Raw genomic sequence first — 13,438 nt, forward strand, 5'->3', positions numbered from 1 at the left:
TAAAGTTGATGGGGAATTGTTGTACAGCTGATGGGGAATTGTTGTAAAGTTGATGGGGAATTGTTGTACAGCTGATGGGGAATTGTTGTAAAGTTGATGGGGAATTGTTGTATAGTTGATGGGGAATTGTTGTAAAGTTGATTGGAAATTGTTGTACAGTTGATGAGGAATTGTTGCAAAGTTGATGGGGAATTGTTGTAAAGTTGATGGGGAATTGTTGTAAAGTTGATGGGGAATTGTTGTATAGTTGATGGGGTGTTGTATAGTTGATGGGGAATTGTTGTACAATTGATGGGGAATTGTTGTACAGTTGATGGGGAATTGTTGAGCTCATAGAAAGTTATTTTTTCTTTCAAGGCTACCTGTGGATTTCTGGTTTGAGCCAAGATCTCAAGCAACTCGTCGTTGGACAAAAAGTAAAACCGAGGGAAGATGACGCGCTTCGATTCGAGGTAAGCTTCCAGACACTTCTGTATCTGATCCAACAGTGCATTGTTGTTTTGAAACTGTTCCACTAGACCAGGCTGTGTCGCAGCTCTGTAAAGTCGTCGCAACAACGTTGAAAGATGTAGTAATGATTAATTATTTAGTTGTCGTAGGCAGCCCAGTCATTCGCATTTTTAAAGTTGAATGATCTGTCTGAATGAATTAAAATCACATCACAGCGTTTACATTCCGGTTAGGCATTATTATCTACTACACACTGTTACGAACTGTTTGTAATATACAACCTCTTCTCAGCGATACGGGATATTTCAAAAACAGTATACAATTATGACGTATGCCAGATCAAAAGTTTTCAAATCAGCCACATCACGAAACGTGCCGGCTTCATTAACCAATCACCTCAGTGCGTTGGGTAGTCTGTTCACTTTCCGCATTATCTCTTTCCACGACTTGTCCACGGTCAAGAACATCTTCGCTTCGGCAGGAAGCTGGCGTTGGATGTCTGGAGCGCTGAAAATGGATTCTAAATACAACCAGTTCCGTTGGCAAGTCAGCCATTCATCCTGCAACGTTCAGAAACATGTGTCAATTTGCCTTGCAAGGTGAGCATTGCACATGTAACGTTGAAAATGGTTTCAACAGCACAATAAAAACCTTGTCCAATATCTCTCACATTACTCGTTTTCTAATTCAAACATTTCACAGTGTAAACGCTGTACTTGTACAGTGCACACTAGTGTACACGCTGTACAGTCAAATTTTTACTATAGCCGCTAATGAAGTGAAAATATGTAGTCTCAACACGGAAAGTGAGATTTTAGTTGGTGAGGAAAAGTTGACTAACCAAAGTGTCGTTCATGAGATTGAGCTGTCGCTGCCAGTCTTCAACCTTTTCTTTGATTGGCCCCACGTAACGCGATGACGCAATCGTTGCTATGGAAACTCGACTGTCGTCAAGTTGCACCTAATGATCAGAAGACAACGAAAAAGAACGATAAAATACGTTTTTGTACGTAGATCCTAACAACATGAAGCATTAGAGAAATCTATGCAAATCAGCTACAGCCTGCTGGCTTGAAAAGCAACGCTGGAAAGGATACCGGTTCAATATCCATCTCGATTAGGTGGCAATGTCTAGGCAAGGTACATTATGACATGCTTAAAAGCAGAAACAAAGGTTGGCTTCTTAGGTGTACTGTCTACGTAATCTAAGTCGTCCATCAGGGCTCCGATCGGATTGTTAGTGAAAATTGTACGGCACATTTCGGGGACCATGACTTCAATTAGAAATCACCTGAATGTCTTCTGTTCCACCAAGAATAAACACATCCTTCGATTCGCGATGAGGAAGAACAGCAAACTCCAGCGCTTTCCAGGAGTCCTCCACCTGAGAAAGACGAAAAAAATTCCAGTTAGTTGGGAAGTACAAAGATTGAAAATTTCAATTTCTATGTAGAGTGGACCATGAAATACATTGCATGCACAAATAATAACGACATTTTCAAGGAATTGCATAATTACAAGACAGATTCACTATGTCAACAACTTCATATTCTTTGAAGCAAAATTCAGCTTAAGATACGTCGGAATAATATTCGCTATGTGTCACCTTCTTCAGCATAGTCTCAAGGGATGCCTCTCCTGATGCCTGCCCAGATACATCCTCGATGGCCTCGCTGTTCTCAAACGCTCCCAACTCGGTCAAGAGATTGAAGCTGAGGAAGTTAGGGTCTTCACCCTCTTGTGGAGGAGCACCTTAAAAGTGTAAAGCAATGAGTCGTCGTCGTCGTCGTGTGAGCCTCTGAGGCCGAGGGTCTACCCTTTTACCACCCCAGATTCACGATGTTCCCGGACTACACTGGAAGGCTACTAGAGAGCAGCCAGTCTTTGGTTTCATCATCCATGACACGCAGACCTTCCACTCCGTTAGGTGACTTGAAGATGGAACAGTCATTGATGATGTGGTCTGCAGTCTGTTCCTCGGCACCACATTCACAGGAGAAGGAAGAGGCCATTCGCCATTGGTGCATGGTTGAGCGGAAAAGCCCGACGCCCGTACGAAGACAGTTGAGGCGCACCCATGCCTGTCTAGGTAGTGTCAGGCCGATGGGGCATGTGTCGGCGTCGGAGATGAACGAATGGAGTCTGGTGGCGCTTGACTTCCATTCAGAACTCCATTTATGGTCCGCCCAAGTAGCCGCAGAGATGTCTTGTACATCAGCTTCGTTGATAAGAAGTTGAGCGGCTGGCACGAATGGGTGTCTTGATCTCAGTCGACGGGGGTGCTCGTTTGGGAGAGCAGAGATCTTGTGGTGGAGAAGGTGGTTAGGCTCCAGTGCCCGTCGACCGAGGGACAGAGTGGCTTCTTCGCGACGAAGCACAGCGGGTTGGATGCCAGCGAGAATGGGGAGATTGTCCAATGATGTGGGACGCAGGCATCCGGTCACTGTGCGCAGGGCGTTGTTTATGGCAGTGTCGATGTTGTGGCAGTGAGCACTGCGGCACCAGACAGGTGCACAGTACTCTGCTGAAGAGTAGACAAGGGCTAAGGCTGCTATACGCAAAGTGTCAGCCCTCGCCCCCCAGCCAGAGCCTGCCAGGCGCCTGAGCAGCGCAGCGCGGGATGTGAGTTTCTTGCGCAGTGACACCAAATGGTGGCGGTATGTGAGCGATCTGTCCAGTGTTACCCCAAGATATCTTGGTTCGGGGCAGAAGGACAGAGATTTTCCGTTGTTCTGGACGTGTAGCTCACGATCAGCTTCCCGATTGTGGAGGTGGAAAGCTGCCGCCACAGTTTTGGTTTCGCTGAGTTTCAGTCGCCAGTTCTGGAGATAGGCTGAGAGAGTTTTCATGTCCTGGCTCAAGGTGTCTTCTAGATTTTCCCACGACTTTGTGGAGTGGAGAATTGCCAGGTCGTCCGCATAAGCGTATTTTGCGGAGACCGTAGTTGGCAGGTCGTAGGTGTAGATGTTGAAAAGAAGTGGAGCCAGGACCGATCTCTGTGGGACGCCGGTAAGAAGACAAAAGAAGACAAATGAAGCAATGAGTAAGAAGACAAAAAGAACTTACAAATTGCTGCTAAATCGATTGACGAAATCAATAACTTTCAAGATTGCTACCTCTTTTGGCGCATCATTATCAATGCTCGTTGTAAATTTCACGGATGTTTTTTATACATTGCAGAAATAAATACATCACTGACCTTCCCGGGTTTACCTTTTACAATCTTGCTAACTAGGCGTAAGTGTAAAGTTGAAAATCTTGAAAACAGACGTGTCTTGTTTATGTAGCTTATTTTTAAATTGCATCTAGCTTTATGGAACAAAGTAGTTCTTCAGTACCTGAAGGCAGTCTCTGACCAATAATGTGTTCGATCTGTTCCCAGTGTCTAGTTTTCAAGCATGGATTCCGAAGATTGGTGATGACTGGCATCTGTAATGGAGCTCGTTCGATTCGTATTTGTCGTTACTTAAGCAGGCTGTTCAGAACTGGTAAGCTACGCCCCAGACAGCAAATCAGACGTTTTTTACATTGATTCAACGTCTACAGACGTTGAATCAACATAAAAAACGACTGATTTTCTGTCTAGGGAGCGGTTAGTCGGCAAAATGTGGACAACATAACTCCACAAATATTTAGGAAACAATGGACAGGAAAGAAAACTAGCTCTCACGAATTATGTTTTAACTTCTAAACATATCTTAATGATGTTGTCTAATGAAATCTATCTCCAAATCAGTGAACCTCGAATAACAAAATTAGATGCTGATATAAGACATACTGAAATCGCTTTGTTAGGGCTGCAACAGACGTGAGTCTAGTTGATTTTTTTTGCAGAAATCTATTGATTTTCACCTTTTCTCTCATGTCGGTAACTTTCCCCTTCAGCACCGGCACCACATCGTTTGGGGGAAGTCCCTTCTCAAGTTGGTGAGAATACTTTCCGTATTTAGCAACCTGGAGAAAACAACCGGTAAACACCTCTGCAGTCTGCACTCTTACTGTGATCACTGCCTCATGCGTGACGGTTATGCTGACGATGCGCACTTGATTTTTCCAATTCTTTTTAAATAAACAAAATAATTAGTTGCTTTTTAAAGGTAGTGAGAAAAGTTGGTCTTTTCTACAGTTATTCCACGCCTGCAGACGTGGAATCAATGTAGAAAGGAAAAAATTTCGTTAGCTGGGAATGTACTTTCGTACTCAAAACGCAATAAAAATATCGGAGCAAGCGCTAAAACATAAACAATAACCGACAAGTGAAGTCGTCACAGCCAAAATATTTTCGCATCGATGAAGTTCATTCAAATATTTTTTACACGAGATGGCTGACTTACTTGGACATTCATTGACTCAGGATCAAGGGTTTCAAAAGGAATTCCAAGCCACTCGTCATAGAGGACGTCCCACTCGTCGAGTGAGTTCCACAGAAGTTCTTTGAGCTTTAATTCCGCGTGTACCTCTTCCAGTTCGTCGAACTTTGTCATTTCGACCTAAAATTGACATTTAGCAACTAAAGCTTAACCGCCAGAAAATATCGCAAAACAATTCAATGCAAAGTAAACAAAGCCTTTTATATTGTTTAACAATGCAGTAGAAATCGCTTTAAAACCTAGGGTAATAAATGTGATGCCCAGAATTTGTTTTTGTTCCACTTAAAAACACAAAAGTTTCCAAACTGCTTTAATTAATTTAACGAGCGCGTTAAACCAAATTTAATCAAAATATCAAACTATAAACTTTTTATCAAACAGTCTTACCTTGAATTGTTTCTGATACGACTTGTATTGGAAGGCTCTCTTCTGCAGCTCATCCATTGTATTCATCATCTTCTGTATCATCGATTTTACCTTAGTCTTATCCGACTTGTTATCCAAAATGTACGGATCCTGAAGCAAAATATGGGATTGTGAGGCATTTGGTGGATTAATGGGTAAAGCTGAATCTGTCTGAAGACTGGCTGCTCTTCAGCAGACAAGAAGTGTCACCAAAGAAAAACTGGAGTGGTAAAAAGATAGATCATTGGCCCAACACAGGGCCAACAGGTTTCAAAGACTGTGTGAAGCTATAAGTATGATAAGATATGAATTTCTGGTCTTGTGATAAAATATGTGTTTGTAGTATAATGTTTTGTAAAACGTACGCGCATGGGAAAGCAGTTGGCAGACTTAGACGTATTTACAACTATTCGTACACAAAATTATTAACCAAATTATGCACAAAGAAAAAAAATACAATTCATTTTATAATTTAAAAAGTGCATCAAAGAAACTTAGAAATTAAAAATATCAGTGATACTTCAAGCAATACCTGTCCATCTTGCTTGATGACTTTGACTTCCTTTCCAAGTTCTGCTATGTCTTTGTCAAGATGGTTGCAAAACTTGTCGACGTTGGCGTCTCGATCTGACACCGCCTTGTCTATGGCGTTTCTAACGTTGTGGATGGAAGGTCGCAAAGTCTAACATGTCCAAAAAATGACGTCATAGATTTGGTTGTTTAGTTAAAAGTAGAATGGAATTTTAAACGTTGCATTTCCTAAGTTGAAAGGAATTATATGACATCTATGCGTTGGATCTAGAAAAAGTGATTTTTCTCTCAGCCACCTAGAAAAGTGTAAAACTAGGTTGAGATTTTTTCTGTGGTTTAGTTACATTTCATGACGCCGGCATCAGATCTTTCTAAAATCAAGATCACAAAAGAAGATAGTATATAAGTCCGCTTAACGTATACCAACTTCCAATCATCAGAAGCAAAAATCCTCCTGATCTACCACGTACCTTGTAAACAGCAAAGTCCTCTGGAGGAGTCGGGACTTGGTATCTCTCGATCAAGTCGTACATCAAGACAACGATGCTCGAGATGTCATCAAGCGGTTCAATGCGATCCTGGATTTCATCCAGGAAGCTTAAAGATTCGACGAACTCGATGGTGGATGCAGGAACAAGCTCCAGTTTGAACTGAGCATCCTGAGCTTCGCTGATAATCGCATCCATTTGGTGTTTCGCCAATTGAGGAAGAAGATCATTGATGGCCTGGAGGAGCATGAGAAAAAAATGAAAATTTTGAAAAGTTTAAGCACGTTAAAGCGACGTAATATTACATATTTACATTGCCAATAGAAAATCAACTTTATCTCAATATGACACAAACGTATCCTTGAAGCAAAACGTACAGTATACTCTACAAATCACATTTAATCTTAACTCAAAACATCATACGTATTGTAAACTCAATGTTAAAAATCAAAGTGTTAAGAAGACGCAGTATATTATAATAGTTCTTAAAAAAACTCTTTTTGTTACATTAACATCAAAATAACTTTTTACTAGCAACTGTTTTTTGTTTGTACTAGCAACTGTGTTTTGTTTACTAGCAACAAAAAAAACAAAACTAGCAACTAAAAATGAGAATTCATGTTTTCAATCGCCTCATGTTGGTCGCGCACTTACTTCCAAACATCGCAGGGGATTGGGAATGAGTCGGGATTTCAGTTTGTTGGCGTCAACAAGCAACATTCCCAGCGGTCGCTTGCTTTTGATAGCAACTGCTGATTTGTGCTGGGTGTGGTATTTCTCGAGAGATTCAGAAAAGAATCTGGAAAAAAGTTTATCACCCACTTCAATTTTAGAATCCAGTGAAATCTGGATTGAAATCCAGTAAAATCTACTTATCAAATAATACAAAATTAAAAGCTCTTCTGCTTCAATGACTTAGTGTGTCCGCCTCTAAAGCGGTAGGCATGGGTTCGATACCCTGTCGGGTAACTGCAAAGACTTTTAAAAAGTGGTACTAGATCTCATTTTAGTTCAGCATTCAACAAAGGAATGGTTCAGTGTAACGATGGACTCAGTTGCGCCTTTATACGTCTGCACTGACACTGTCGGCTTTGTAAAGCCCTAAGAGCAATGCATATTGCGATGGATACAGTGATAAAGCGCTACGCTACAGTGATACAGCTCTATAAAAACTCACTTCTTCAGTAACCACAAAAATCTATAAAAATTGAACGTTAATAAATCTCCTACTAACATAACATCATGTTCTTCATTCTTCATCGCATCAAGGTCAAGAAGTTCGTTTTCACGATAAAATTCATGGAAATGAGATAACGTGTCGCTGTAGACGTCAGCCGCGTGGAATGCGTTGCTCACGATATCCTGTCAAGGAAAACAATCATATGAATGATTCATTAACTGCAGACAGGACGTCACTGTGATTGATTTAATATATGGTCGCGGTCGTCCAAGAAGAACGTGGAAACAACAAGTGAAGGATGAGTTTAAAATAGTCGGACTGAAGGAGGAAGATGCAAGGGACAGGGTGAAATGGAGAAAAGGGATTAAGACAATTGCTGCGCGGAAACAATCGGCCACCCCCACTAGTGGGGAACAAACCGACGATGGATTATGATGATGATATACCGAAGGAAAAGTCAATTGTTGAAAGCAAATATTTAAGTGTAATTAATATGGCGGTTCCTGTGTTTGCTGTTCAGTTTTAAATGTACTTACTATTTACGCATATGTTGTCGTCTGGTCGAAGGTAATGTAGAAAATAGGTGGAGAAGAGGAAGAAAAAGGATGGAAATATTAGATTTTTAGATATATTTGCCATAAAAAGAAGCGGAAAGCAGAAGACAGATGTGTAGAAGAGAAGCGAACCTACTCTGTGGAAGAAAACTAACTTGCTATTAGATCACGGAACTCAAGCATATAACAATCTAATAACAATCTATTGACGTTACAAGAAAAAAAAGACATAAATGTTATCAACATTACAAAAATGCTCAATGCAAGTAAAAAAGCCAAACAGGGCAAACTATATCAAATATAGCTGCTGCTACAGCCTGCTTTACCCTAATTGGCAAAAGGTTTTTGTTCAAATCGAGCACATGACGTCAGGCACGTCATAGTGCGCATGTACCCGGATGTTGGTGATCAGGCCTTGCAGGTGTCTGTCATCATCAAACATGGAGGAGAGTGATGGACCCTCCCCGCAAGTCTTCTCTTCGAACTTGCTGTTGATGATGGGTCGGGTGAACGCGTCGAAGTAGTTGTCCATCACCAGGTTGGCAACCGACAGGACTGTCTCCTGAAACCTGAGAATGGGTTTGCGACAAAGTTTAGCCAAGGTTTGTCTTGAGCCCAATGAAAACAATAAAAATTTAAAAAATACGCAAAGTTAAAAGCACTATAGATTTTAGTGGGTATCAAACGTTTTTGCTCCATCATCCCCTTGTCACTTTGAAAACATTATTTAATGTTTAATTGTATAGGCTATTCCACGAAATCAATATAAGATTGTAAAGTTTGCGGTTCAATGTGATACACGAGCTTCATTGGCCTTGAGCTCGGTGGCCTTTACTAAGGTTTGAGAGATTCGGCATAATCTTAGTAAAGTAGTGCATGGGTATTAGGTAGCGAGTATACCATCGAAAATGCTTGATCGGTGGTTAATATTATCGCCCTCCAATCGCCCATTTCGACTTTTCTCTCATCAGTTTTAATATCGTTACTTTGATAACCACTACTGTAGATGATTTGGTGAGATGTTTTAGATGTTAGAATCGTAAACAAATTATGGTATGTTTATTCTATATAATTATGTTTCGCCAAAGAAAAATTTCTCTTATACCTGACAATAACGTCACCAATAGCCTCATGGAAATCATCAACGTTAGGAAGGAACGATAGGATGTGGACATCAAGATCAAATTCGGTAAGGAAGAGAGGAGGAAGAACATGTGTCTCCTCTTCATCACCTGGAGGAGTTGTGGTTCACATTAGTAAAAAGCGTTGAAATCGATGAACTGTGATCTAATACTTAATAAAAAATATAAGGAGCCCAAACTGTAAAACTAAACTCATGTTCAGAAAACATTTCGAAAATTGCACTGTGCTCATCTACAGCGCTATTGAAGTTATCATGCAATAGCACTGAAGATGAAAATCGTTGCAGAACATGTGTTTAGTACATTTTGGCTCTTTATTTTTTGAATAGATTGACAGGCGTTCTAATCAGTTTGCTCCTAATTGTGATGCTTGATATTATATAATTTTTAGGTCACTTTTCAATACAACACGTGTTTGTATCAGATAGGTTTTTTAGTGTTGTAAATAATGTATATTCTGTGCAATAACAGTGGGTCGCTGTTTCGTAAGTTGATTTACCTAATTCAATGCCAAGCTTAATTTATCGAGGAACTCAACGACAAAAAAATAAAGAAATAAAAGCTCTGAAATGCCAGTCTTATCGCTCTGCTACAAGTGCAAAACAGCACAGTACAAACCAGCCACTGTTGCAACAACTGTAGAAGCCTTGGTCTCTTCTTTTTTGGCAGGAGTGTCCGTTTCCTTAAGGAAAAAATTAAAAGATTACAAATAAGATTAACCAACACAACGCTTATATGTAAGCGTCCACCTCACTTCAAATGAAAATATAAGACAATAGTTGTATCAAATTTCTAAATTCAAATATCAAATGACACTCAAAGCAATCAAAACAAGAATTACAACGGTGGCCGTACGTTTACAGTTACCTTGTCCCAGTTCTTAATTTCTAATTCAGTTGGCGTTTGTTGGAGTTGCTCGTTGAGATAGTTCAACAGTGTAGATACTGAATTCACAGCCAGCACATGCATCGTATTGACAATGAGATAATCAGCAAGCCTGGAAAACGTTTGGGGAAATTGAAATCTCATGGTGAAACAACTAAGTTAAGACGCTGTTTTGCGTCGGCTTTATATATATTTACCGACACATTTTTACAGTCGTATTATCCTAGGACCTAGTCTGGAGAGCTTTCGAAAATAGTGCCACAGAAAAATACACAATATAACATTGGACACGAAATAATCATTAAAATTGCTGCAATAAACACGGACAATCGGACATATTTCACACGTTCTTCAAGTGAATTCAGTGTCAAGTTGTTGGGGATAGCGACCTTCAGCAAATACATAAAAATGAATTTAGCTTCAAATCTATTTGAGAATTGACCTGATAAAGCTGGTCAGCCTTCTGCAATGAGATCTCTTGTTGGCTTGCTCTGTGTACGTCATTTTATCAGGGGCATCGCCGAACATCTCTTCCACTTGAGACTGTGGAAAAGAAAGAAAAAAAAAGCTTAAATCGTCACAATAAATAAACATGTTATAGAGTTAAGAAAGTAGTGCACCGTGGACACTTTCATTATGCTACAGTTAGAAAATTAAAAATTATTGAATAGTAAAATAGGCTTCGTGATTTTGTGTGTGTGTGTGTGTGGAAAGATCGCTCATACGCCATCATCATCACAGAAACCAATCACATAGGGCATGATTTTTTGTCGTAATACAAATTCTTATAATCCTCAACAATCAAACGAATACAAGGTCGGAGCACTTGATGACGTTGCATCATTAGTTCATTACCCACCTGGACCAAGAAAGATGATCCTGCTGTTCCAGGAAGAGGATTTCCATCTTCCATGTATCCTGGACTTTCGGAGTCGTAGAAATAATCGTCCGGAGTGAAGCCGGCCTCGAGCAGCGCAGTTCTGAACAACCAACCTTAGTTAGCTTTCACATCAACGCAAGTTACTTCATAACTTTGTCACACTTACAAGGTTTTTCTCTTGTTGATATCTAAGTTTTAATCAAAAGTATAAGTTATTTATGATTATTTCTTTTTTCTTTGACGTTTGACTCACTTAGGTGGGAGGATCCACAGCTTGGGATATTCTATGGCATTTAGCACAGTGACGGACTTAGTCTGAATGTAACCCCATATATACGTCTTTAGATTTTGGTGAAAATTTACAATATGTCCTTTCGATCGCCTCTTATCGTCTACTTCGAGAGCCATGATTCCAATCATGGAATTAAACATTTTTTTTAATTTTTAACTTTTTTCAATCAGACAGAATTCACACCTGCAAGAACTGCGAACAACTTCTTTAACAAGATCCCTGAACTCGGACAACCGGCCTTGAACTTCAGCAAGCTGTCGAAATTGGGCGTCTCTGAACTGTGCAAGCATGTAGGTGTACCCCTTCTCTATCCTGCACAAGCCCATGTCGCTGATGCGGTAACACATCTCGCGAACATTCAGCAGAGCAGGTCGGAGTGACTGAAAAATAGAAAATAGTGTTAGACAGGCCTCGAAATTCGTTTTTGTTTACGGCGGACAAACGTGTCCGGTCTGAGCAGCTATCTCGGCGGACAAATTGAGCCTCACGGCGGACACACCAGATTTAGCGTCGATCGTCATGTTTAATCACTTTATCTTGATAATTCTTCACCATTTGAGAACTATAGCTAGTTAGCTACGGTTTAGAAGGCTTTTTAAAATTTCAGCAAAGTTACTCTGAAAGGCTTTCATCAGATCAACGACGTGCGCTTAAAGAGTCAAAGCGCCGCATATCTGATTAACTTGGAACCACCGAAAGAGGTCATGTGGCTTCTTGTGTCACAATGCTCTGGGCACGAGAAGGAAAACTTCCACACTAACGCTACTATTTTCTGCTGTGCAAAGTTTCTTAGGCATTTTTCTTTAGGTTTATTTTTGCGTGTCATGTGAGCGAAAGTGAATTTTCCTTAGGCCTTTTCTTACTGTAATACCAAAACTTCAAAAATTTTGTAACCAACCTTGCCTTTTCAAAATTACTCGGAGATCAAAGCCAGACTTTGAGAAATAAGACTTGAACTAAGTTGCGCGTGATTAGTGTAGAAGTACCGGTACTCGCATCGATTCTTGGCGAAGAATTCACCTTTGTTACGCTGATTCAATGTCATCAATCGTTGAAGCAACATAAAAATCGAACATTTTCCTGCTTGAGTGGAAGCTAAGGAATACAGTAGGCCTATTCACATTGTTTAGATGCGCGCTAGAATGCGCGGGAAATTATATTCTCGCAACAATATTGTTCGTGCTATGCAATGACGATTTGTATCGCTGGTTCCTGTGTTATTTCTCGGCGGACAAATATGACCGATCTGGAGGGTACTTCCCGCGGACATCACATGCTGTGACGGCGGACATGTCCGCGGTGTCTGCCGTGAATTTCGAGGCCTGGTTAGATATTATCTTTGAAAAAAAAAGAACCACAAGTTTTTCTATCTTCCACGCCCTGGCAATTTAAAGCAGTTGTCTGGAAGCTCAGCGTTTTTGTTATTTGTGAATAAAAAGCTAAGGATCAGCAAAAATCGTGCATTCAACTCCTTTGTGCAATGTTGTCATTTCCAAGCAAATAAACGTTCTATTGCGGTCGCCACTAGAACTGTAGTAGAGGACTAGCGGTGTAGGGGAGAGCACTTGATGATGTGCCACAAAAGACAAAAACTACTTCACGGTTTTCTGCAAAAACAAAATAGTGTCAACCATGGCCACCTAAAGATACGGCCTGATTTGTCACATTTTGCAGAAATTTCCAGGTTTTTCTAACTTTGGGCGAACGTTTAAATAAATTTTTCTAAAAATTAGATTTTTACGCTTTCTTTATTCTTTTCCCCAGATGACACAATAGGTTTTAACATCCTCACATGTTGAAAAACTTGATTTGGAAGAAAATTTGATTTCGAAGATTTTAGTCAGACTGTTAATTTTCAATAACAGTCTGATTTTGCGTTTTTCAACTTACTTTTTCTCATTTGCTACTGCTTCCCCAAGGCAACTAAAAAGTTTTATGTCATTAGGAAACCGCAAAAAGTAAAAACATCTCAAAAAATGTCAGTCAAGCACTAGCAGTAGCTGTAATCAAAATCTGCAAAATGTGACAAATCAGGCCGCATCTCCAGGTGGCCATGTGTCAACATTCTTTATATATCCACTGTTGTCCATAAAACAAAGTCTTCCCAAATACAAATCTCCGCAAAAAAATGCCATCTGGCAAACTTTGTCTTTGTTATATTAACGTCTGTAGACGTTAAATCATCGTAAAAAAACACATGGATTGGATATGTAGCTAACTGCTCTAGGCTGCTGCTGAGCTGAGTCGGAGTCTGCCTCGCT

General features: G+C 40.2%; 1 protein-coding gene across 2 annotated transcripts in view; it reads right to left on the reverse strand.

Moving 5' to 3' along the window:
• The window catches only part of LOC145785108 (dynein axonemal heavy chain 6-like), a 45,047-nt gene that overhangs the window by 28,255 nt on the left and 3,354 nt on the right, over positions 1–13,438 (reverse strand). For both annotated transcript variants that reach the window (XM_082596809.1, XM_082596810.1), the window contains exons 7-26: positions 11,361–11,557; positions 10,865–10,985; positions 10,448–10,548; positions 9,988–10,117; positions 9,739–9,802; positions 9,084–9,210; positions 8,373–8,547; positions 7,479–7,606; positions 6,899–7,043; positions 6,227–6,481; positions 5,758–5,907; positions 5,208–5,336; positions 4,785–4,940; positions 4,303–4,404; positions 3,789–3,879; positions 2,057–2,202; positions 1,742–1,834; positions 1,292–1,411; positions 847–1,010; positions 363–537 (exon numbers count right to left, since the gene is read on the reverse strand). In XM_082596809.1, coding sequence (XP_082452935.1) covers positions 363–537; positions 847–1,010; positions 1,292–1,411; positions 1,742–1,834; positions 2,057–2,202; positions 3,789–3,879; positions 4,303–4,404; positions 4,785–4,940; positions 5,208–5,336; positions 5,758–5,907; positions 6,227–6,481; positions 6,899–7,043; positions 7,479–7,606; positions 8,373–8,547; positions 9,084–9,210; positions 9,739–9,802; positions 9,988–10,117; positions 10,448–10,548; positions 10,865–10,985; positions 11,361–11,557 — 2,769 coding nt within the window. The remainder of the gene's footprint in view (positions 1–362; positions 538–846; positions 1,011–1,291; positions 1,412–1,741; positions 1,835–2,056; positions 2,203–3,788; positions 3,880–4,302; positions 4,405–4,784; positions 4,941–5,207; positions 5,337–5,757; positions 5,908–6,226; positions 6,482–6,898; positions 7,044–7,478; positions 7,607–8,372; positions 8,548–9,083; positions 9,211–9,738; positions 9,803–9,987; positions 10,118–10,447; positions 10,549–10,864; positions 10,986–11,360; positions 11,558–13,438) is intronic.

Source organism: Aplidium turbinatum, chromosome 16, assembly GCF_918807975.1.
Source record: "Aplidium turbinatum chromosome 16, kaAplTurb1.1, whole genome shotgun sequence".
Lineage (NCBI taxonomy): Eukaryota > Metazoa > Chordata > Ascidiacea > Aplousobranchia > Polyclinidae > Aplidium > Aplidium turbinatum.